General features: G+C 39.5%; 1 protein-coding gene across 3 annotated transcripts in view; it reads right to left on the bottom strand.

Moving 5' to 3' along the window:
* Nucleotides 1–26,016, bottom strand: part of SPEF2 (sperm flagellar 2) — a 139,731-nt gene extending 113,715 nt beyond the window's left edge. For 2 of the 3 annotated variants that reach the window (XM_058680011.1, XM_058680010.1), the window contains exons 1-4: nucleotides 25,847–26,013; nucleotides 15,366–15,468; nucleotides 4,990–5,242; nucleotides 643–813 (exon numbers count right to left, since the gene is read on the bottom strand). In XM_058680011.1, coding sequence (XP_058535994.1) covers nucleotides 643–813; nucleotides 4,990–5,242; nucleotides 15,366–15,468; nucleotides 25,847–25,904 — 585 coding nt within the window. In that variant the 5' untranslated portion in view covers nucleotides 25,905–26,013. Of the gene's footprint in view, nucleotides 1–642; nucleotides 814–4,989; nucleotides 5,243–15,365; nucleotides 15,469–25,846 lie in introns of all 3 variants that reach the window. The other variant, XM_058680012.1, reaches the window with a different exon arrangement.
* Nucleotides 26,017–26,321: the final 305 nt, after the last annotated feature.

The following is a 26,321-nucleotide window of genomic DNA, read 5'->3' on the forward strand; positions in this document are numbered from 1 at the left end:
CTTTTGCCTACAGTTTACACATTCCATGTATCTAGTCATTTGCGATTCCTTTAAGTCTTTAATGATCCCAAACACCTTTATCCTCTCATGTATTTAAAGGCGTAAGATATCATTAAAGGTTTTCAAAGAAGTTTGAGAAGCAGCAGGGAATCAGGTAAACCAAGAGGCAAAGGTAGGAAGGAGTTGACAGAGAAGTGAGGTGACTGGGAAGAGAATCAAGCAGACTATCCCACAAGAACGAAATGAGGAGAGAAAGACCAATGGCTTGCGAAGGAGTAGAAAGCAGCGTGAGAAATGTCCACCCTGCTTCCGTCAGTGGCGACTATGGTCAGGAGCCTGTGACCTCTGGGGCAGCAAAGAGCAAGCCACATCATTAAACCAGCTCAAGCAATAATTTTCACCAATGAAAGAGACCAATTTGTGCCTCTGCCACAGAGGCAGGTGGGTTTTGTTCTTGGGCACAAGCAGAGGTGACAGCAAGCATGGGGATAAAGAGAAAGAGTGACAGCAGGTCAGGGCAAGCCATGCATGAGGAAAATGCAACCTGCATTAACAGTCTTACTTATGCAATGTGTATAATAGGCAAGAATCACAAACAGCATACTATGCACTAAAAATTATCTGAAAAATTGCTCTAGAAACCTTTTCAATATCACAACATCTTTGCTCTTCGTTGAGTTTTTGCATTCTTTCAAGTTTCTCAGAATGCTCACGGGCAAGATCTTCTCTCATGCGTCTATATTTTTCTTGAAACCTGTATGAAACTCGCATCAGATTGAAATCAGTTTGACGTGGTATCAGGATTTTAAGTCTCTGAATGAAGAAAGCATTTTGAAAGATTCTGTTATTATAGAGTAAAGAATATATTGTCACATAAGCAAACATAAAATTTGTCTTCAAAATAAAAATCTATGAAAGGCCACTGCTGAGGATTGGCATCAATTCAAGCCCAACATCAACTATCCGTATCTTCAACCAGTGTGAAGACACCTATAAAAATCATGATTTGAGTTCCTATTTACAGCCTCATTTATACTTTTCTAATTAATTTTTTTCCTCTAGAGCTTAATTCTCAATGAATCATATTTGTATCAAATATTTGTAACAAATATACCTTTATAAAATAACAATACAGAGCCAACTTAGCATATAAAAATATAAAGCAGCTACATTTTTCCTATTACTTAAGCCACTCCCTAATGAAAAGTGAAGAAACATGAAAACTTTCTTGTTTTGACTGTGAGCTCTATCACCTACTAGCTGCATGAAATTGAACCAAGTTACCAAATTCCTCTGTGCCTCATCACATATGAGATGAAGATAATGAAAGTATTTAGCTAATTGGTCTCTTCTGACAACCCTGTAAGATGACACACAAAAAAGCATCTGGAACTTGGTTTGGCACATCACTTGGTTCATTCAATACATTTTAAAAAGAGAATTATTTATTTTATTTGAAAGAGTTATCAAGAGAGAGAAAGAGAGAGGAAAAGACAAGAGACATACAGAGAATGAGAGAGCTCTTTTATCTGCTGGTTCATTCCTCAAATGGCTGCAATAGCTGCAGCTGGACCAATCTGAAGCCAGGAGCCCGGAGCCAGGAGCTTCCTTCAGGTCTCCCACGTGGATGCAGGGTCTCAAGGACCAGGTCTTCTTCCATCGTTTTCCCAGGCCATAAGCAAGAAGCTGGATTAGAAACGAAACAACTGGGACACTAACCAGCACCCTTACAGGATGCCTGTGACACAGGTGCAGGAATAATCTGTCATGCCAATGCACCAGCTCAGACATATTTTAAGCACTATTACCAGTACAATGTAGAGACACCTGTATCTTCTTCCCTTTGGTATCAAATAAAAAAGATATACATATTTCCTAAGATATTTCCTCTCCCAAATACAGCATTATTTGTATCCCTGTCTTTTTGTCCCCAAAGAACCTGTTTCATTTGGCCCTCACGACATTTCCATTTAACTGCCTGACACTGATTCTTCTTCTCAAATGGCAAGTTGTCCCACCTTCTGTGTCCATAAAAATAATATCCGCACACCTCCCTTGATCTTCAGCTACTTATTTCCACTTTGCTTTTACTCCTACATTTCTTGAAAGAATACTCCCATCAGTAAAAATTTACATCATTGGGCCCGGCGGTGTGGCCTAGCGGCTAAAGTCCTCGCCTTGAAAGCCCCAGGATCCCATATGGGCACCGGTCTAATCCTGGCAGCTCCACTTCCCATCCAGCTCCCTGCTTGTGGCCTGGGAAAGCAGTCGAGGACGGCCCAAAGCTTTGGGACCCTGCACCCGCGTGGGAGACCTGGAAGAGGTTCCTGGTTCCCGGCTTCGGATCGGCGCACACCGGCCCGTTGCGGCTCACTTGGGGAGTGAAACATTGGATGGAAGATCTTCCTCTCTGTCTCTCCTCCTCTTTGTATATCCGGCTTTCCAATAATAATAAAGTCTTAAAAAATTTACATCATTATGGAATTAATTGACATAGTAATGAGTAGCCAATATGTTAAAAATAAATGCTAGTTCTTAACCACCTTCTGTGACCACCTCATTGACATTTCAATTTTAGTTTATACACAATATATAACACACATAACATAACATGCTATACATAACATCATATCATCTTAAATTAAGGCGAACATGTGGTATTTAACCTTTTGGGATTGGTTCATTTCCCTTGGCATTATGGTTTCCAGTTTGGCCCATTTGGCCACAAAGAACTGCATTTTGTTTTTTTTAATAGCTGAGTAGTATTCCATGGAGTAGATAAACCATAGCTTTCTTATCCAATCCTCTGCTGATGGGCATTTTGGCTGCTTCCATGTTTTTGCAATTAATTCCATAATGATGCAAATTTTTACTGATGGTATGTTGGAGCTTTTAATTGATCGAGATGATACTCTGCTGGCTCTGTCTTCAAACCAGAGAGGGTATACCTAAGAAGCCATTGAACTTGACTGGACAATACGATGCTGGACTCTATGTTTGGTATATGCTTGCAATGAGGGAATCTCAACTGAACTTGAACTGTGGTTATGCAACAAGGTGGAGGAATCCACCATGGTGGGAGGGTTTGGGGAAGGGTGGGGAGAATCCCAGCACCTATGAAACCGTGACACATAATACAATGTAATTAATGAATTAAAAAAAAAAAAGAAAATCTACCAGCACAACAAAATGATCCCAACTAGAGACCATTATGCTCTGTAAAATAAGCCAATCCCAAAAGGACAAATATCATATTTTCTCTCTGACAGAAGGAAAACTTCATGTAAAATAAAAGAACAATAGACATAAATATAAAAAAAAAAAGAATACTCCCCTTCCTCCTCATTTCAAAGTCCTCTCTGATCACTGCGCTGCACGACTCAATCCAAGCAACCTTCTCACCATCAAATGAGAGCTCTCTGAGGCCCAGGGCTTCTCCTATGGTGTGTAACAGCCGAAGGACTGACAGCTAAACACTTCCTGCTTTTCTTGCATGCTCTTGTAGCATTTCTGTTGACTGCTCTGTAATTCCTTGTATATTAGCTTCCTGAAGCTACATAAAAGTCCAGTTCTGAGGCAGGTACAGATAAGCATCCTCGTTGAAGCTGGGAGCTTTTAGGTCCTGGCTCAGTTAACCAACCTGCCTGTGAAGCAGAGAGGGCACTTACACGCCTTGAAGCCTAATCTAATTTATAGTTGCCCACGAATGTTGCAATCTATTTTGCTATAGGCAGGCTCATAAAGTCATCCGTGAGAGCAGAACAACATAATTCACACTGATTTATCCTTTGGCTGAGGGGAAAATGTGTAAAATGTTCTGAAATCTCACTGTTCACTTTTTGGAAAGCATTACAGTAAAGACTCCTGTATGGAAAAATAGGGGGTTTTATGATTTAAAAATTAAGTATGTTCTGTGGGAAAAAAACAGAATGGGCAAATCTGAAAATGGAACTGGCTCTGACATCTATTGTATCACTGTTACAATAGATGTTAAATTACAATACAATGTTAAAATTAGGTATTTGTCTTCATTCATACTTAGTACTTTGCCATCGGTATGGCACTTTTATACAACAGTCATAGAAAATTAAATGCATGTTCCTCATCATAGTAAGAAATTCTGAATATAAATCATACAATTAAAACATACTCATATTACAAGTGTTTGCAAAGGTCATAGCATTTTCATCACAAAATCCTGGTATATGAGGTACTAAAAATCCTGTGAGGTCACAGTGCAAATAAACTACAGAATAAGTAGCCAATGGTATCAGTGTCAAGAGTTTGAAAGCACAGATTAAGAATTACCTGCAGCCTGAGATATCCAAAGGAAGAACTTTTTTGTACTGGGAAGGCTGCACAGAAATGTTAGAGAAGTTAAGAGAAAGGGAGAAATGAGAAGGGTGACTAGTGCTGGCAGGGAGCAGAGAGAGGGAATACATGGATCTTCCTCCAGGACTCATTGTCAATCAACACAGAAAAAAGATGGGAAGAAACAGAGGCAGGATGATGCTGCACAGTGAAAGATTTTGAATGTCCGTCTAAATCATGTGCAGTATATACAAAATCCAAACAGAAGAACCCAGTGTGAGTGGAAGAAGAACCCCGTGGTACTGAAACTCAGCAGACAGTCATACAGCAGCTGCTTGGCCTCCTGAAGAAAGGCTGAGGATGAAAAGCCATGTCAGCACGTCGCTGCAGCACCTCAGGGGAGTCCAGCAGAAATGAGGGGGCCAGGAGAGGAAGGGAACCAAGCAACACGCATGAACACTGCTGGGGCTTGGGAGCAGATTCCTAAAGTGCTGGCCATGTGGGTAGGAGAGGGGAAAAGAGCAAACATGACTTCAAAATAAAACCTACATACAGCCAGTGGCATAACCAGAGGTGCAGTTATCCAAATGGGGCTTCTCTGAGAACGCAGGGTCACTGCCGTCTCTGTTTTAAACCCAGTTTTACCTTACGGCATGCTATTCATGTGTCAGTACCCACCTCTCGAAACGCCTCACTTCTCATGTTTTGAAGTCTCATACCGGCCAGGGGCTGCATGGTCTGCATTTCCACTCCGGTCAGTCCGCTTTTCTTCTTTCTCTGAAGAGCAATGTACAGCTGGTATACAAGTTTCGTTGCTGCCCCAGGCTTTTCTGTGATGATGTTTTGCGCCACATTCTGATCAAACTGCACACCCAGAAGATGAAGTGTTGGTTCCAAGCGAGAAAAGTTATTAAGTTTGGCAGTTGACACCCTGGACATTGAAACAGTTTCATAATTAGACACTGGTAAGGAATTAAAACATATAAGTACCAGAGTTGCTGACATTATGAGTGCTCCTAAATCAACGCATCTATAAATCATTCAGTAGGGTTTGTTACCATCTATGTCTACCTAAACTCCCCTTATTTCTCTTGAATGGCTAAGCTAACACTTGCTAATTTCATACCCTTTTCTGTTTTAGATTGACAACAGAATTTCTATAGAGATCATACAAAGACAGCCATATTTTAAACAGAAGACCTAACTATGAAAGCAAAGAATGCAATTAAAGCTTTAGGGGCTAGTGCTGGGGTATAACAGGTTAAACCATTGACTAAAGTGCCAACATCCCATATGGGTGCTGGTTTAGTCCTGGCTGCTCCCCTTCTGATCCAGTTGTCTGCTAATGTAACATATTAAACAATGAAAGACAGCCTGAGTCCTTGGGCACCTGGCTCACAAGGAAGACTCGAGTGAAGCTCCTGTCGCCGGGCTTCAGATCAACTGAACTACCCATTGTGGCCACCTAGAGGGAACCAGCAGATGGAAGAACACGCTCTGTCTTCCCCTCTCTCATTTTCTCTCACCCTCTGTAACTGTTTCAAACAAATACAATACATTTTAAAACTGATACTCATTTTATTTCAAGGGCAGAGAGAGAAGGAGCAAGAGACACAGCAAGAGACAGAGAGAGAACACAAGAGAGTGAGGAAGAGAGCTTCCCATATGCTAGCACACTTTCAAAATACTGTCAACAGCTGAGAAGTCAGGATGGGGACCTCCAGGTCTGCCACACGGGTGGCAGGGGCTGAGCTGTCCTCTGCTGCCTCTCAGGGGGTGCATGAGCACAAAACCTGACCTGGAAGGAGAATCAGGACCGACAGCCAGGCACTCTTGATTTGGGATGTAGGCAACTACAATTTAATCTTCTACTTTAAGTAAGACTATTGAAGGTCTGGAGCGGTCCTAAATGTTTCACTGACAATTTTAGCAACAACCATATCTCTGTCAGTATTACTTAACAAAATATTAGTTATAAAATAATATTGATTATATATTCTTCAGTATACAGTTTATATTGTTTAAAATCAATACAAACTTTCATATTAAGATCCTGTATTTATTTTTGAATGATCTATTACCAAATTAGGCTTACATTTTTAAGAAATATATTAATTCACTGATTTATTAATGTTCTCTTTCAATTGACGAGCATCCGTTTGTACTCGTTGTGTACTGACAGTTTATTTAATTGATACAAATTTGTGTAAATATATTAAATGTGTTACAAAGCTTATTAAGATGTGGCTCTTTCCCTTGAGGAATTCATAGTTATTGAGAAAAACAAATGCATAAACTGGAGGCAGTAAGTTGAAATGAATGGTATAATAGAGGCCTAAAATGAACTAGAGCTGTTAATTAGACTATGAATCTAGTCACCGATGGAAATCAAAAATATTTTATGCATTTTTGAGTTTTGTGTTGCTTAATGATCAGGCTAGATACAAATTAGTCTATTATCTCCTTCTTTAACTTAAAACATACAGTAATATATTTAATAAAAAAATAGACTGATACATCTAAATATAAGTCCAAGATTTACCGAAAATCCACCAAAAATGGCACAATAGATCATTATCACGTATTTGTATGTCTACAGAATTCCTATTATCAGAAAAATATGCACTCAATTACTTAATTTCATATTGGTAAGATCAATTTATTTTTTAAAGAGATATTTATTTTTTTATTGGAAAGACAGATACACCGAGAGAAGAAGATACAGAAAGATCTTCCATCCACTGGTTTACTCCCCAAATGGCTATAATGACAGGAGCTAAGCCAATCTGGAGGAAGGATTTTTTTTTCCAGGTCTCCCACACAGGTCCAGGGTCCCAAGGCTTTGGGTCACCCTCTACTGCTTTCCCAGGCGATAAGAAGGGAGCTGGGGATGGGGAGTGGAGCAGCCAGGACACAAATCAGCACCCATATGGAATCCTGGCAGTGGCAAGGTGAGGATTTAGTCACTAGGTTATTGTGCCAGGCCCAACTAAAAGATCATTCGGGGAATACACTATGATCTTCAATTATTTCAGTTAAGTTTTTAGTAGCTCACAGAAAGGAACACCAAAAAATGCTAGTAGTGTTATTAAATGCTCAGTATATTATTTCTCAAGAGATTGCCCTCAAATAGTAGTACTGAACTTTTTCATTCCAATTACAGTTATCTTTGAAAATATTACAGCTATCAGCTATTTGCCGCAGAACACACACACATACACAATCTATATGTACAAATGTGTCTAATATAAATTGTACTAATTTTGAGAGGGAGAAAGTGAGAGAGCATATATAATCTATCACGTATTCGTTTATTCCATAATTCCACAGTTTCCAGGGGAGGACAGTGGTCTCCCTGGGAGATAGGAATTCAATCTACATCTCCCACTTCTACCACTACTGCCTCCTGGAGTAGGGAACATAGAAGGCAGTTGAAGTAGAACATTTCAATGTGGAACAGAGGTGTTTTGACCACTTGACTGAACTTCACTCTTAGCCAAACAGTTTATAGCACTTTCGAACTTTTAAAACAGCCTAAAAGTGCTCATCCTCTGAAAGTCAGATAGGGCTGAAGAAATATGAGTGTTCTTAAATATCAATGACCATGCATCATGAGGAGGCTCGCATCAAGACCAAAGAACAGTAACAACAACAAAACAAAACAACAACCACCAAGGTTGCAAATAATAAATTGAATTCCTTTTCCACCAACATGGTGTAACTTATTATTCTGGAATTTACTGCTATTATATTTTAACAGAAATAACCAGTAATATATCTAGAACATCACATTACATTAACCAAACTTTGAATAAAATTTTTTAAGTTAATCAAAGAAAAACTGGACTTAAAGGGTACAAGAAGGGACTACACATGATACAAGAAAACTTCCTCAAAAGAGTAAATACTATTTTAAGTCTTCTTAAGTGTCAACTTGACATTCACCTCTCCAAAACCACCTTTAAGATAATAAGTCTTCTTAACCTCTAAGGTGTGCTGGACCCTACGCATGGTACATGCTGGAAATGAGGGAATCATGACTGGATATGAACTGCAACAATGCGGAGGAATTCAACATGGGGGGAGGGTTTGTAGAGGAGTTGGGGGAATCCTAGAGCCTATAAAACTGTGTCGCAAAATGAAATAATAAGAAAAAGATAATAAATCTTCACCCAAGATGACTAGGGGAAAAAATCAACATGTCTTGCAGAATTAGAATTGTGAAAGGATGGTTAAGATCGTGGCATGCGCTTACACTCCTTTTGTCATTGATGTCTTCTCGATCTTTTCCCATCCTAGGAATTGCAGGTGCTTTGCTCACTACACATATTTTGGAAAGACCTGGATTGAGAGCCACCTGTGAGAGCTTTTCTCTGGGCTGTAATAGACGAGCACCAGCATAATTCAGGAGCAGAATCTTTGAAAACAAACATTATTGGTTTCTACATTTTGTCAAAATGTAATCTTGTACTTGCTAAAAAAGGAAAGAACACATCGCCTCCTTTGGCTAGTATGATGTGTTCTGCAGAATGTGTGGTAGTAAGCTTACAGTTTAGGGATCTATCTTTTTTAAAATGACTTTTATGGACTGGCCAGATAATTCTCATATAATTTTAATTTTTTCTTCCTGGAAGCTTTGATGTTCAAGTATATTTCAAATTTTCAAATTTCCCATCAAGCAAAATAATTTGGAAAACGTAATGTTTGTCTAAAGTGGCGGTAGTCCGCTCTTGTTAAAGCATGTGTACAGTCAGCATTAACAGGATAATTAGCAATTGTTTTTGAACAGAAAAACCAGTGGGACATCTTTTCTCATGAGAGAGTGTCTGATGTAAATGATAACCCCTAAGGGACTAAGGAAGGCATTCTGGGAGAAGTCTTCTCCCTCCCAACTCATAGTTCTTATTTGCCAGGGGACCACCAAGTTCCTCTCGTCCTTGCTGCCTATTGAGAGTGTATATCAGCTTGCAAGGCAAGTTGAAGTCCTCCAAGGGATTTTCTTACTTGTTTACCTTCTCAACACTAATCCACTCATTTCTCACCCTTTGGGAAAGACTGAAGATATTCTAAAACACGTTAATTCTTATAGAATTAGATGAGCTTTTCTTAGAACTAAGTCACTTCCGCAAAAAAAATAATTTCAAGTTTTTAGCAGAACATAGTTTGCTGTTTAAAGTTTAGACTAAAGAAACTAAAAATGTTAGACAAGATCCCCAAATCATGAGTGCCCAGGCATGAAATACTTGTGTAAAACATGTTTTTTTTTCTCACAAGTGAGAATGCTTTTCTCCCCAAAATTTCTATACTCTTGTAATGATCATTCCCATGGATTTACTAATTCTCACTTTATTCCAAAGACCACATACTACTGAAAAGCAGATGGTGTATGCTTATCACATTTGGGACAGTTCAAGGAGGACTTATTTAAGAAAAATAGTACTTTCTAAGTCTTAGAAAGAACAGAGAGCTGTTTGTTGTTTTAACTTGCCCTATTTTCCCACCCTTCATCTCTGCATCATGGTAGCCTTGAACAGCATCAGCCTTGCAATTACAGTAGCTGTAAAACCCAAAGCCTGGCAGGCATTGAAGACAGAGCACAAAACCCTCAGAAAGCCCTGTCGAAGCACTGCCATTACTTGACAAGCCTGTCATGGACAATCCTCATTGTTGGTTTTGTTGTTACTTAGCATCAATTGGAACTTGCTCATTAAAAACAAAACAAAAAAAATAAAACTCTATTCCAAGGATATTCATAAAAAACAATTACTGGGGGCCTGTATTGTGACGCAGTGGGTTAAGTCACACCCTGCAAAGCTAACATCTCATGGGAGTGCTTGGGCCCCCTGCACCTACACAGGAGACTCAGGCACAGTCCCAGCCTCCTGGCGTTGGACCCAGCCCAGTCCTGACCACTCCATTTTGGGAGTGAACCAGTAAGTGGAAAATCTCTCTCTTTCTATCTTTCAAATTAATAAATAAACCTTTCAAAACCAAAGTCACCGACAACCATGCAAGATCACAGCTCAGATGGTAATGCTAGCTGAAGTGGACAAGAGTGTGTCCAGAAACTTGCAAGGCAGATCTAAAAACAAGATGTATGTTGGAGGCTTTGGAATTCCTCTGTACTCCTGAGTACCCAGAAGGCCACGTCAATGTGCAGGGATGAGTGAATACTAAGACACTGCGAGGTCTAGGTCTCTGACTTTACTACTCTCCACTACTGTCATGGGGAAAAGGAACACTTAGGATTTAAAGACTTTTCCATTCATTATCTGGAAGCAAAGGTGACCAGAGACTCCAGTTGCTTTACATAACAGTGAACACAGACCTAATAAAGTTAGTCCAAGGAAGTCAGGAAACAAACAAAAAGCAGCAGCAGCAAAAGCTGAAACCATCAACAACCCTTTTAGGAGATGCGAGTAGCTTCAATAATCTGATTTTCCATATTACATTATTTTAGGAAGGTCTGGATCAGACACAAAGGAAAAGAGAATCAATGAAAACTCCTTGAGGAACCTTAGGCCCAAACCTTAAATTGGCTATTACAAATATTTTGTAAACAATTTCTTTTATTGATTTGAAATGCAGAGTAATAGAGAGAGGTCGTGGGGGAGACAGATCATCCATCTGCAGTGCACTTTCCAAATGACTGCAAAGGCCAGAGCTGGGCCAGGCCAAAGGTAAAAGCCAGGAGATTTATGCAGGTCTCCCACACTGGGTGGCAGGGGCCCAATCACTTGCCCATCTTCCACTGCTTTGCAGGCACATTAGTGGGGAGATCAATTCAAAGTAGAGCAGTCATGATAGGAACTGTGATATCAGCAGTGGAGGTGGTGCTTAATCCATTATGCCACTATGCTGGCCCCTGTTGTAAATATTCTCAAAGAAACCATTTATTAAAAAAGAAAACAAAGTATAAGAACAATGGCACAACAAAACAGAACACCAATGAAGAAATATAAATTATAACAGTAAAAAAGAGTTATGAAGTTGAAAGATAAAACTGATATGAAATATTCAGCAGAAGAGCTCAAAGACTTGAGTTCCCAGAAGAGAGAATCAGAAAATTTAAAGACAGACCAAATGAAATTATTCAGGCAGAGAACAAAAAGGAAAAAGAATGAGGAAGATTAAACAGAGCCTGTCACACATATATTCACTCTAATTTTAAGAGAAAAAAACATGAGCAAAGTCTGAAGGATAGTCTACAGAACATTTAGTTACTATTCACAGACTCAAAGGCTGAGCTTGTAGTGTAGTGGGTAAAGCTTCTTCTTGCAATGCTATATCCCACTCTGGTGCTGCTCTGTGTCCCAGCTGCTCCACTTCTGATCTGCCTTCCCGCTAAAGTGTCTCAGAAAAACATTGTTAAGACAGTCCAAGTACCTAGGCCTCTGCCACCCACATGGGAGATCTGGAAAAAGCTCCTGGCTCCTGGCATCAGTGTGCCCAGTCCTGGCCATTTTAGAAATTTGGGGATTGAACCACCTCATGGAAGATCTCTCTCTGTGTCTCTCCCTCTCTGTAACTGACTTTTAAATAAATATGTACATCTTTTTTTTAAAAGATATTTGAGAATATGTCACAACAAGTGAGACTAACGACATATGACAAATAAATAAAGTGTGGTATCCTAGATAGGATCTTGGGCCAAAAACAGAAAGGGTATACCTAAGAAGCCGTTGAACTTGACGGGACAATAAGATGCTGGACTCTATGTTTGGTATACGCTTGCAATGGGGGAATCTCAACTGAACTTGAACTGTGGTTATGCAACAAGGTGGAGGAATCCACCATGGTGGGAGGGTTTGGGGAGGGGTGGGGAGAATCCAAGTACCTATGAAACTGTGTCACATAATACAATGTAATTAATGAATTAAAAATAATAAATAATAAAAAATAATGTATAAATATCTACATTTATTATAACAAATAGATCTTATCAATGTTAAGATACTAACTAATAAAGTTCACATATGGGTAATACAAGAACTCCTTACTATGTTAACAAGCTTTGTGAGTTATAAAACTTCTAAAATTAAGGGCTGGAGTGGCGGCATAATAGGCTAATTCTCTGCCCTTTGCCATTGGCATTCCATACAGGCACTCATTTGTATCCTCACTGTTCCTCTTCCAGCCCAGCTCTCTGCTTGTGGCTGGCAAAGCAGAAGAGGAAGGCCCAAGTTCTTGAGATCCTGTACCCATATGGGAGACTTGGACAAAGCTCCTGGCTCCCGGCTTCAGATCAGCTTAACTCCAGCCACTGCAGCCATTTGGGGAGTAATTCAGCAGATGGAAGGACTTCTCCTTTTATCTTTACTTCTGTCTGTATAAAATCTGCCTTTTAAATAAATGAATCCTTTAAAAAAACTTTTGAAATTAAAAATTTACTAAAAAATTCAACAATGCCTTAATGCACTGTGGAACAGCATCAAGTTTACCATCGTACACAAAATGGAAATTACGGAAGAGAAAATGAGAGACAAAAGGGCAGAAGAAATATCTGAAGTAATGGTGGCTGAAAAGTGTACAAATTTTATGAAAGACATGAATCTTTCATAAAAAAGAAAGCAACAATGTTGTACAATAGGCTACTCATAAAGATATTCTTATGGAGACATGAACAAACAGGAAATTTTAAAAACAGCAACCTGAAAACAAGTCATGATATTCAAAGCAGTCTCAATAAAATATACAACTAAATTCTTCTCAGAAACCAGGGAAGCTAGAAGGCAGTGGTTGTTCCATAGGTGAAATGCTGGAAGACAAATACTGATAAAGAATTTCATATGTGGCAAAACTATATCAAAATGGAGGGCTAAACGAAAACCATTTATCAGAATACTTGCCTTGCAAAAAATACTACAGCGAGTCTCCAGGACCTGAATGAAGGATCCTAGGTAGCCATTCACGTCACATGAAGAAATAACGCACATCACAGAAGTACTTACGTAGAGAAACAGGTAACAGCTAACATGCATCCCTGCTCATAATTCTTTCTTCACCATGTGATTTAAAAGATCACTGTACAAAATAATAATTACACAACTGACTGGGTGGGCTCGAGATGCAGGGAAGGGAGACCATGTTGAGATCTACTGAAGCAAAATTTTTGTAAACTATTGAAATCAAATTTGTATTATTATTAACTAATTTGGTTTAAAATTTTAAATATAATCCCCATAGTAGACCATGACACTACTAGAGAAAAATGCTATAAGAGAAAAAATAATGAAATTAAAATGGTATCAGAAAAGACCTATTTAACATAAATGGAAGCAATGATGGAGGAATGAGAAATATTGTAAGCAACAAAAGAAAAACAAATAAATTGAAATGAATTAGTTACCCCATAATTTTTCAAAGAACATGATTAAGAAAGTAAACCAACAGCCCTCATAGTGAAAAAATATTTTTAAGTCTCATATTTGACGAGAGATTCCCCTCCAGAGCATATAAGTAATATCTATAACTCAACAGCAAAAATAAACCCATTGCTAACATAGACAAGAGATATGAATAGATATTATGACATTATAATTATGTAGTTCACTGATAGGTAAATAAAATATGCTCAAAATCATAAATCCTTAGGGAAACGCACATAAAAGTCACAGCTAGATATCTATCTCACCCCTTGCTAAAATGGCTATAGTCAAAGAGAGACAATAACAAGTGTTGAAGATGTGGAGGAGTTGAAATCCTCACACACCACTCATACAAACTGAAATAATTCTGGCACTGTAAAACCTGTTTAGACATTCTTCAAAATGGAAACCTAAACTACATGACCCTGAAATTCCACCCCGTGGTACATGCCTGACAGGAAGGAGGATACATCCATACAGAAGCACTATGTTCATTACAGATCATTCATGATAGCTTATTCCTAATAACTATTCCTAATAGATTATTCCTAATACTAAAAAGTAGGAACAATTCAAATATCTGCTAATTGGTAAATGAGTAAAAAAACAATATATGATAGTTCGAGCCATATAATTGAACTTACTCAGCAAATAAATTCAAATGAAAGCCTTGAAAAATATCATCCTAAACGGAAAAAAGTAGTTACAAAATGTCTCATATTTTATGATCCCATTGAAATGAAAGGGATAAGATACATTTGGAGAGACAAGTGCAGATTAGGGGTTTCCAAGGCATTGGAAACAGTGATGATTGTGAATATACTAAAAGCAACTGGATTCAATGCTTTCAAATGGCGAATTAGTATATATGAAGTATAACTTGGCAGAGTTACAAAAACATTTTTATTACTATTTTTATATTTTTTAATACACAAAGTGATATTAGGACACCAAATGCGATTTCACTTTTTTGTTGTTGTTGTTAATTACATTGTATTATGTGACACAGTTTCATAGGTACTGGGATTTCCCCCACCCCTCCCCGTTCCCTCTCCCCATGGTGGATTCCTCCACCTTGTTGCAGTATTACAGTTCAAATTCAGTCAAGATTCTTTCATTGCAAGCATATACCGAGCATAGAGTCTAGCATCTTACTGTCCAGATAAGTTCAACGGCTTCTTGGGGAGACCACCATCTCTGGTTCGAACGTACAGCCGGCAGAGTATCATCCCGATCAATTAAAAGCCCCAACATAACATCAGCAATAATTTACAACGTTATGGAATTAATTGACATGGTATTGAGTAACCAATATGTTAAAAAAAAATGCAAGTTCTTAACCACATCCTGTGACTTTCCCATTGACATTTCAATTTTAGTTTATATACAACCGGGTTCTATACACCAAATGCGATTTCACTTCTTCTTAAAAAAAGGTTTAATCAATGAACCAAACAGGAAGTAATCTGACCTAAAATGGAAGAAATGTGGATGATAATAACATGACTTCTCACGGATGCCATATGACCAGAGACAATAGGACGCAGGGACCTCTACATCAACAGTCAGTTTAGTTAACTTTGCTTTGAAAAGATCTTGCGATCAACGATTCTTTCTAGTTAACTCTGGAGTTTCCAAATGCCACAGAACTATTTCTTTCTTAGAATAAGGACTAGTTTCACTAACCTGCTTTCTGAAAATTCCGAGAAGTCATCCTGAAGTTGGAACCTGTGCAGGACTTCTCCAATCAGGTAGCCAGTGGAAAACACCTTTGCAAATGACTTGGGGCCTGAATTTTAAAACATTGAGACGTTAAAACATGAGCATAAAGCTGCAAATAGAGCTAATATATTTCCATTATGTACACAGTTAAAACTCAAATTCAATTCAAAATGTCCAGAATATAGTTTTATAAGCATCTCTTAATAACCGATGTTTATTTACAGTAGCTATCTTAGAAGAGATCTTCAAATAAATGTAAACCAATAATTAATAAAATATTTTAAAAGAAAAGAATTTTTATGATCAAAATTAAATATTACCAACCAAGGTTTCAAACAATCTTATGTGTTAAACCTAAGTGGTTTATAAAGTTACATTTCAATACTTTAGTTTTCCATATGGCTTATGAGGATGCCATATTCTGATCAAGCCAGGTATTGTCTAATTTTTTAAAACAAAGTTTTATTTTTAACCTATAAACATAAGAAATTTTAGTAAATCATCTCTTTATTGGATAAAACCCATGGATTTAACAAGTTTTTCTTCCACGGTTCAGAAGGGACACACGGTCCAGCTGCCACGTGCATTTGGTGATATTCTAGACAAAAACTGGCTATAGGGCCTGAAACAACTGTGTCGGATTCTCTTCCTGTGCCACTTACTAGCTATGCAACATTAGACAAGCTACCTTGCCTTTCCTCATCTCTAGAACACAGATAATCATGCACTCATCTTTGCTTGGGAGAATTATTTTCAATATTGCAAGAGCATGTGAGAGTTGCTGGGGTTCACATTTGTGACTCATACTAGGCACATGAAGGTAAATACAGAAAAACAAAAAGTGATCTAACAAATGCCAAACGCAGTGAAGGGGAAACTAGAAGAAAGTATGAAAAGGCAAGAACACACAAATGCAAAGTGACAAGGAGAGAACAGGTGCAGAGGCTAGCAACACAGAAATTAAAAGTATAAATGAAAAGATGTATAGGAAGCCAGAGAGGAAGATGGAAAGCTGCAGAATCAGCGAGAAAGGAATGAAAAGCTTACTTTCCCTCTTTGATTTATCAGGCTTTGCTTTTTTCTTCTCTCCTTTATTTAAAAAGGTGTAATTAAATGCTTAGTTCTCAAAATTACAACATGGACTTCTTAATCATTAAAGATCTCCCATTCCTATCCCACCCTTCCTCATCTCTCCTCCCTCCCCAGTAGGCATGGTCTGAGCAACGTTCAGCCTCCTGAAGTCCACCCCACAGTGGGGAAAGCAGGTGGTCCCGGGAGGGCAAGGTACACTGGGGTCATTTTCCATCCTGCAGATTCCTCATTAGCCCAGTAAAGTGAAACAATAGACAGAGACCACAATGGGGAGGGCACTGCCATGGGAAGCCAGAAAAAAGATGTTTTACAATTTACACCAATTTACAAACTTTAAAGGAGCTCACCAACTCCACCAGGGCAGACCAAACCACACAAAGACAGGCCTCTCTGCTAAGGCCCCATCTCAGAAATCCCAAACAGCTTGCTGAGCCCCGCCTCTCAGCTGCTTGTCATACTTGTCATCTTTGTCTTCACAGGGAAAGAACAACAAGGGCCTTTTGAGGTGTCAAGCCGGGGTGAAAGTTGGGGAATCACAAAGCACCTCCCACAGCTTCTCTCCTGGCTCTACTTCAGCATTGTCAGTAAAATGTTCTTTCCATGCTGCCAGCATTTTCCCATCATGGCTAAAACCCAGCCCGGAAAAGTACCGGACGCATGAACATCACTATCCCAGAGCTTGACAAAAGCATCCACACTTCCTGTAGCCAAGTACCTTCCCCCAAGGGGTCAAATTCGATACAGATGCAGCTGTAACGAAAAGCATTATTATGCTTTTCTTCCCACTAACCATCACTGAGTACTCGGATTAATTTCATGACAGGCTGTCTCCCTAAGGTAATTTACACTCAAAATTGAAATTTCCTATGGGGAAGCAGTGGTAAGCTGACTCCAGGGCAATGGGCAGTGAATGGATACTAAGAGCAAATGAACCAGAGGAACCCAGTGACAGTCTTCACCACGAATCCCCAGATGATTCACGTCTGGGGATGGAGGTTTTCAATGACAATGAAGCTCTGCCTCCAACATTTCAGGCCACAGGGATGGATCTATCGCTGAAGTTTTCTTTTGCTAAAATCTTTGTGGATGCCTGTGACAGATCTGGTAGGCGGAGACTCCAAGTGAAATGGTCTACATGCTTCTCTACCCCTGTAGAAAACACAATAACCCACATTCCAAGATGGGAATGAGGAGAGGACAAGCTCCAGAGAAAGATCCCCTATGTGTGACTTCTTGTTCATTTACAAGCCACTTGACCTTGGGCAACTATACAGCCATAATGCTTTTAATATAAAAGAAGGAGAGTAGTGCTTCTTTGGGTACTTGCCTGGTGTGTATTGCCACTACTCAGTGATGATTTTTACTGCTAGTGTAACTGTCTTCTAATGCACATGAACAGGTTCTATTAACAATACAAGTTGTGGACTCAGTAATAGATCCTTAGCAGGCATCACCACTCCTGAATAAAAGGAGAACTCCCACTGAAACAGTTAAATGTAACTTGACAATATGATTTTCTACCTTTGTCTATACCTACAATGCCATTATGCACTTCATAGCAGGATGTCAAATCTGTAACTGTTGTAAAAGGAATACACTACTGTAATAAGGAAGAAAATAGTGGGAGGGAGAAAGAGGAGAAATATAGGAATCCCTATATTTATAGTACTATATCATGGAAAACAATAAAAAAATTTAAAAGATCATCAGTGGCTATAGCACAAACAATTGTTTCAAATGTAATCTAACTTCAGAAACCAAAATGTGAAATATATTTCAGTTCATATACAGCCATGATTTAGGACCCAATGGCTCTACCAGTAAGAGTAAGCAATAGCAACCAAACACAACTGATGTTTTTGGCAAAATAATTCAATATCCATATTCATTGAGGTGAACAAAATCTAAGCAGCTCATGGCCTCTAGTGAGGCTTTGCTGCCAAGTGAACATAGGACATATCTTCAGGTTTCAGAAACTTCTGGATTTCGAGATTGTAACTAAGGGTCTGTGATCCTGGCCATTCTATGCTCAGTGGCCTTGGCTCCTCCTGTGATACAGGAGCGAGGAGCCAGCCTGTATTGCCAACTGCATTTAAAACTCCAGCAGACTCATTCTCGTGTGAAAGCGAGCAGTGGCTGGTAGATTGGAATAGGCCTGGCCATGGTGTTCCCAGGAGCTGATCAGGCACTCACAGCCAGGCCTTGGCATTCTTCTGCTGAACATCATCAATTTCAAGGCATAACAACATCAGACAAGGCTGCCCTGTGACCCTGGTGAATCCAGACACAAACAAATCCCTCTGAAATCATGTCTGAGCTCAACTACCAGAATGTTGTCCAAGATACAAAAATGACCAAGCATTCCAATTTAGCTCAAATGAATGACTGGTGTGATTATTACTATTATTACCAGTTACATATATATATTGTGTCGGCTTGTTCTCCTCAGTAAAGAGTTATTACGACAGTCAGTCATAGATTTTCTTCTGCCTCCAACAGGAGATGTTCAGAACAAGGGTCTGTTCCCTGGAGCCCTCTCCCGGCCAGCACAAACTCAAGTCCTTTCCACACTGCCCTTAGTGACATACCCCAAAGTCCCCAAAGTATGTTGTCTGTGTTGGTGCCAAAATTCAACAAACAGGTGGCATTGTGGTCTCTGGACAGGGAACACTGCAATTTTTTTTCCTTTGGCTTACGAAAAGAATGGTCTATCTTTACAGTTTCTCCATTGAAGGCTTTGCCATAGTTCTTAGGACATATTACCTAAAATTTTAATTTTTATTGCTATATTATAATCTTTGAGTCAGTATCTTGTGAGAAGATACTGACTTCCATTCTTTTCTTAACTTTCATGTACTAATTCTTTAATTTTGACCTACATAATGGTCTTTTGCTATTAGACTTGCTCTATCGACTTACAGTCACTGGAAGTTAACTTCTAATCAAGGGAAACACCGCTGTGCTATACAGAAATCACCAAAATCTGCTGATTTATAAAGAACTGTTACTTTTTCTATGTATTACTTTTCTATGAATACATTTCTTGATGTCCTTGAGAGCAGGATGTCTAATTAAAAGAGAGATGAACTAAAAGGCAACAGGCCCCAATTTTACTGATAATTTCCCACTGTATATAATTGCATAACCCTGAACAGACACCTCGACATATCTAATTTAATATCCTCATCTGTGAAAGAAAAATTAGATATGTGTCACAGTCTGCTTTGTGTTGCTGTAACAGAACATCACAGAGTGGATAATTTCTAAGAAAAGAAATTCATTTCTTATAGATCTGCAGGCTGGAAAGACCGATCACCAAGGGCTGGCATCTGGAGGGACAAGTCAGTGCCCAAGACAGAAAGAGGATGGGAGCTGTACTTCTCCTTGTATCAGAAACCCAATCCTTTGATAAACTCATTCCTAAAATAAAGGTCTTTACCCATCCAGAAGGGTAATATCTTCATGGCTAATCACCCCTTAAGGATACCAACTTTTTTACCAGCATGATGCCAATTAAATTTTAGCATATTTTAGAAAATCATCCAAATACAGTATCAAGATTCTCTTTGAGATCTAGAATTACATGATTACATATTATATATTATGACAAGGTCACAATACATTATACAATATTTTATACAAATAAATATTCAACAGAATTTCTGAATTTTCTGTTCTTTTCTTGAAATGGGATCTAATGTTCATGAAAAGGCCTGGATATAAGACTAAATCAACAGAGGCAGCTATTGCATAAGAGGATTCAGATAAAGTATGACCCTATAATTTAAAGCAAAGGATAGAAAAATATCACTCTGCAAACCACAAATCTACTAATATCTAATATAAAATGACAAGATTAGCCATCGATGGGAACCCATTTGGAAAAGTACAATCATGAAGGAACACGGAATAGCTCTTAAAAATAATATTTAAAATTATATGATTTAAAATTGCAAAATCATATCTATTTAAAATTTTCACATTTCATGTAAACAATGATCTTCAGATATACGATGTTTCTCCAAAATGCATTACCAAAAAATATGCATGATCTTCAAAATTTTATGCACCCAAATAAAATCATGGTTTAGTCTCCTTTCAATGAACTTTTAAAATTATCCTTGCAATAAGAAACCTCATTTAGAATAGAGTATGCTCTACCAATAGAAGAATTCACAGATGTTCCATTTTGAGAAGCTTCTGTTAGTCAAATATTGAAAAATATTCTTGAACAGTGTGGTTCCCTGGGGTACTGTGAGGTGAGGAGGTAGGAGTTGCCTCAAATCTAAGCACAATTGTTAACAATCTGCTTAGAATTAAAACAGAGCTGAAATGACCAAAGATCAATGTACCTTAGGTGAACTTCTCAAGATGAACAAATCTACAAATCTCAGCCCAAAACAGTCTTTACTTTTGCTTCATTCATATGATCTCATGCAATGAGTAACTACTCACGAAGTTCCTATTATGTGACAGGCACTATACAAGGCAGTATTTTCCAAGTGAAGAAAAAAAATGTTGAAATGATGCTAATTATGTAGCCAACAAACGTTAGGCAGTGTGATAGATGTTTTCTATTTGCAATCTCACTTGATAGCCTCTTTAAATATGTAGCAATTATTATTCTGATTTTACTGCCTATAAAATTTGGGACTCAAACAGTATTCCTTCTACTATAAAACCAAAACTTAGAGCTGTGTGATTTTTCTGAACACAGTTTTCTCCGTATTGTACCTGTATTACTATTTGTAATAATGTCTATGGCTATAAAACAATTAACATATACATATTAGAGTATTTACAATTTCAGTTGAGCCACATCTACAGTCTAAAAGGATATGGATTCTTTTCTGTATCTATCTTCACAAAGGATGACTGGCATTATGTATGACATTTTGCTCACTTATGGAGAACACTGCATTCTAATGCTAGTTTTCTCTTACGTTACATTCACAACAGTTTAGTCAAATACAGGCTATGTTTATTCTTAAATATAATCAAGATTTCTTAAAAAGAATTATATAGCAAATCTTTTAGTAATAGTATCTTACTTTGCTTTCTTCATCACAACAATAATTTCCTGAATGTTAGATGTAAGTTTGTATTGAGTTACTCATTGTATTCCAAGACTGTTTCATTAACATGTATATATATATATATTTTTTTATCTTAGGAGGCTTATTCCAACAGAGCAGGAACAGGGTAGGGGTGGTGAAGATCAGGAAAGAAGGAAGAAGGGGAGAGCAAAGAAGAGCGGGCAAAGGAGACAGAAGAGAGAGAGGAAAGAGAGAGAAGAGCAGATAAGAGAGAGGGGAGAGACCAGAGAGCGAGCCGCACCTGGGGGGCGGGGGCTTTTTGTTTATTTAAACTCAATTCTTCAGAGGCAATGATCTAGTTAAAGTTCACTCACTGAAGATCATTGACTTTGGTTCCTAGGTTGGAATAGTTCTGTTGAAACTAATCAAGTCTCATATTATTTCTAATGCGAAAGAAGAGTGTTGGGGCTGGTGTGGTGGTATAGCAAGCCAGTCCTCTGCCTGTGGTACCAGCATCTCCTATGGGCACCAGTTCATGTCACAACTGCTCCACTTTTGATCCAGTTCCCTTATGGCCTGGGAAAGTAGTGGAGCAAAGCCCAAGTCCTTGAACCCTTGAACTCCACATTGGCAGACCCAGAAACCCGTGGCTCCCGGCTTTGCAGCGACCTGGTTTTGACCGTGGTAGCTATTTGGGGAGAAAACCAGCAGATGGGAGATCTGTGTCTCTCCCACTCTCATAGTAATTCTGATTTTCAAATAAAAGCATTTTTAAGAGTCTTGTCCCCAGTTGAAATTACTGAATTAATTTTTCTCTGCTTCAGATACTCAGTGTATCCAAGAGACTACAAAAATTCAATACAATATGCCTTATTCAAATCGCTACCTACTTTTCAAAATAATCCAAAAACGTATTAGTTCCAGCTGCTCTCCAACACTGAACCATCATTTCACCTCCTCGAAGCCACAAAGGCACTCACGTGGCACACTCATAGTGTTTCTTTGCCCCAGCATGTAACATAGGGGCTGGACCACTCTAACCAAATATTTATTAATAAATCCACCTTTGTCAGTCATCTCGGTTATGCCCTGTGAAATTCAAAGGCCTAGGCACAAGCATTTCTGCACTTCTTGGGGATACAAACTAAATGATAGTTAATTTCTAAAATCCAAATAAATACATTCAAGAGAGTTACTTATAATCACATATATACATCTCCCTAATTAATAAACTCAATATACAATGTAACTATCTACCATACCATGCCTAAAAGCACAAGCAGACATTGTAGTTTTAAATCCCAGCCCCGCAACCTATTAGCTGTGTGAATGAACAAATTACCAAGCTCTTTAAGCTTCATGGGAGGCTCTAAGCCTCATAAGCACATCGACAGCAATGACTCTTAACATTGCTTTGGATTAAACAAGAAAACCCATGAAAAGGGCTTGAGGCAGTTGTAGCATACGTGGATAAATGCTCATAAGTGACGACTTTTATTCTATTTGCAAACTTTGAGAAAATAACTCACACCCCTGCTAATATTTTGTTCATTACCTTCCAACTAAAATCTGAATTGCTTCTTATTTCATCATGTGAGGTGGAATCTCTTTATTTTATTTTTAATACTATATTGAATTTCCCTTCCCAACCATGAAAGCAAGACAAACAAAAAGCCAAACGGCAGAAATGCGTAAAGGAATGCTAGCAATATTCTCCCTACCCCCCTCCTATGGAATCAATGTAAACAGGCTGCTTGATTATGCTTCCACACTCTCCTTTGTGCTTAAACTGCAATGTGATGATTCAAGGACATGTCAACAGTTGAATTTCATCACTTTTCTCTGTACTCCTATGACAACATCTACCTCTGTGTATGTGTACTTTCTATTAGCTATAAAGCATTACAACTCCCCAAGCCCCAATAAGCTACTGCAGCTTTTGACTTGAGACAATACATGGTCAGGGGTCACACCGACTTGCATTCTTTCTAGACAGCAGAGTAAGACATAGTAGGAATAAAGCATCATTGATCTAAATATGATACTGAAGAATATTCTGAACTTCCCAGTTTTTTTTCGCCTCTATAATCCATGCAGCAGTAAACACCCTAATGCACACTGCTTCCTGTATTGCTTTTACTTTTCTAAGACAAAAGGTAAAACATGAGATTCAGCATTTCTTTTGCCCCAAGTTCTGTTCCAAATGCTTTATGGTTATTATCTTGCTTAGTCTTGGTAAAATCTGGTGAAGGAATGTTATCACTGAAATTTTCAAATTCGGTAACATTCAGATCATAAATAACTGGTCCAGAGTCAACGAGCTAGTAAGTGAAGACGACAGAGTTCAACCCAGACAGTCTGGCCATCAGATACTTGCTTTTAATGACTCTCACCTACAAGCTGCTGAATTATTTTGCATTGAGGTTGCACACACTTATGTCTGCCTATGAGACTTCTCTGCAAGTCATCCAAAGTCTCCTTTACACATCACGGAGCTTCTTATCTGACAATGAGCCAGAAGCAGCAGGCAGTGTGTTCCCACAGCAGCACAGACACAGGGGAGAACACGTTCTCCATGGTCTGAGAATTCTTTCACAAGGTTTTGGAACCTGGCTGACCATAGCAGCTCAGGTCAAGAAATAAAGCCGTATCGCTCCTGAAAGGAATGCAGACCGCCGCATCCATGCTGATGGGTGCAAGTGGACAGCTTCCAAGTGGCGCTGCGGGAAAGCAAACGCTGGGAATTTTCCATCCACAGTTTCTGTTACCAAAAGTCCTTACTTAAAATCCCCCTTCTCAAACTCCCCAAACTGATTACAACAATGACAGCAGCCATTATATTCATATTGTTCATTCGTTTTAGTTACTTGTCCCACCAAAGCATTTCAACCCCTGACTGGAGTCCAGCATACTTAAGCAAAGGATGTGGTTGTTACAAATAAAGGAACCAAATTATACTCAGCCATCTGCCCACCTAGGCAAGCTTTTGAAAGGGTACAACTTTAGGACATGGTACTGCACTTTGGCCCTGATGGGGAGGGAGGAATAAGACATGATAAATGCTGAGATGAACATCAACTTTTAAACAGGCAGACACAAAGCAGTGACCGGGGAACCTGGGAAACAATTTCTCGCTGTTCTTAGCGAGTGGGAGAGGGGCAGCTGGAGTAAGAAGCCACAGTCCATCGAAACTGGCAGCGATTCATAACTGGAGAACTATTAACACCACTCGAGCACATATCTCAGAGCATGCCCCACTTCCGGGACTTGGGGTGGGCAGGAAACCGGGTGGGGCTTCTCCCTCAATATACCCCTTTACCTCAGATACAAGATGGAAACAATATGGACATAATAGTATTACCCACTTCCCTATCCCCCTGAACCTTTTTTTTTCTTTTTCTTTCTTTAACTGTAATTAACTATGTAAAGATTGTCAACAACAACACAATAAAATAGATTATTAAAAAAACAAACAAAAAAACAACAACAAAAAAACAAATACAAGCAGAGATCCTCCTGCTGAAATTCAACACTTTGTGCCAAGTTAAGACTGATTAAGCAACTTCTGCAGATGACTTCTGTGCAGGCCCCCCTGGTAACAAACCACTAGCCAAGGGTTCCACAAACTGAAATGATTTATGCTGAAATCCTCTGCTCTAGGGTGAAAAAAAATCTCCAGGGGGTGTTGGGGGGATGGGAAAAGGTGAGACGTTAGGTGCTGTACTAAAATTAGTTGACTGTCAGGAAGAGCTGCATGGAAAAATGGTCGCTGAGGTTGAGATATTCAGAAACTTTGGGTGGTGGCTTCACCGTTAGGATAAGTCAGGTTTGCGGAAGGACGAATACTGGCTAGAAATAGCCGAAGGGGTAATATCTTCATCTTCTACACTGGCTCATTTCACTTCAGTCTGGTGAGTATGACGGGTCCAGCTGCCATGAGAGAAACAGGTCCCACGGCTTGTCCAAGAGTTTCCTCCTTCTGTTGACCCAGAAGAAGGAAATGCCAGGGTCAGGCTACCAGCCCAGCAAAGCGGCCCCTCCACAGTGACTGCCTGGAGCTACAAGATCAGATATTCTTGAGGGAAGAGGGACGGGTGCACTGAGGAAAGGGGTAACTCGGGAGCGGCAGACAACAGAAGGCCTGGTGTGGCCGGGGTGAGTGGCAGTGGTCCTCGGAAGGCCTGGGCGCTATAGGGCACAGGAGCCCAAAGTGGAGCACTCCCAGGACCCCTCGGTGCCCCACCTGTCCTGCTCCACCACATCCCCACAGCCCGCCTCGCTCCCGAATCCCGCGTCCTGCTCGCCCTGGTCACTCACTCACGGTCCGGGACACCTTCAACTCCTGGTTGAGCCACTGGCACAGGATCTCCGACATGGTTCGGCCGGGGCCTCTGACCGCAAGCAAATGCTAGGAACACGCCGGGAGACAAACTCTCTAGCCCGCGTCCTCTTGTTGCCAGGGGCAACCCGTTGTTAAGGAAGCACATCAAGGCCGGAGCTCGGTGAAAGGCTGAGGGAAGAGAGGCGTCCGAGCTGCGCGGTGGAGGACTGAAATCTCGGCGCCCCCTGCTGGTGGGTAAGACCGGAGCGCGCGCAGGCGCAGGAGGCGCCGGAGGGTGGTGGTGTGAGTGGGTGGAGCGGCTCAGGGAAAGTTTAGAGAACAGATGTGGAGAGGAGAGGCTGAGAAAGTTTGTGGGCACTGGCGGAAAGACGCAGAACTGATTGATTTTTCTGTCTTTTCAAAGAAACCATTGAAACTCTTACTTGAATAATGATGAGCTTGTCATCAGTG

The sequence above is a fragment of the Ochotona princeps genome, chromosome 23, assembly GCF_030435755.1.
Source record: "Ochotona princeps isolate mOchPri1 chromosome 23, mOchPri1.hap1, whole genome shotgun sequence".
NCBI classification, from domain to species: Eukaryota; Metazoa; Chordata; class Mammalia; order Lagomorpha; family Ochotonidae; genus Ochotona; species Ochotona princeps.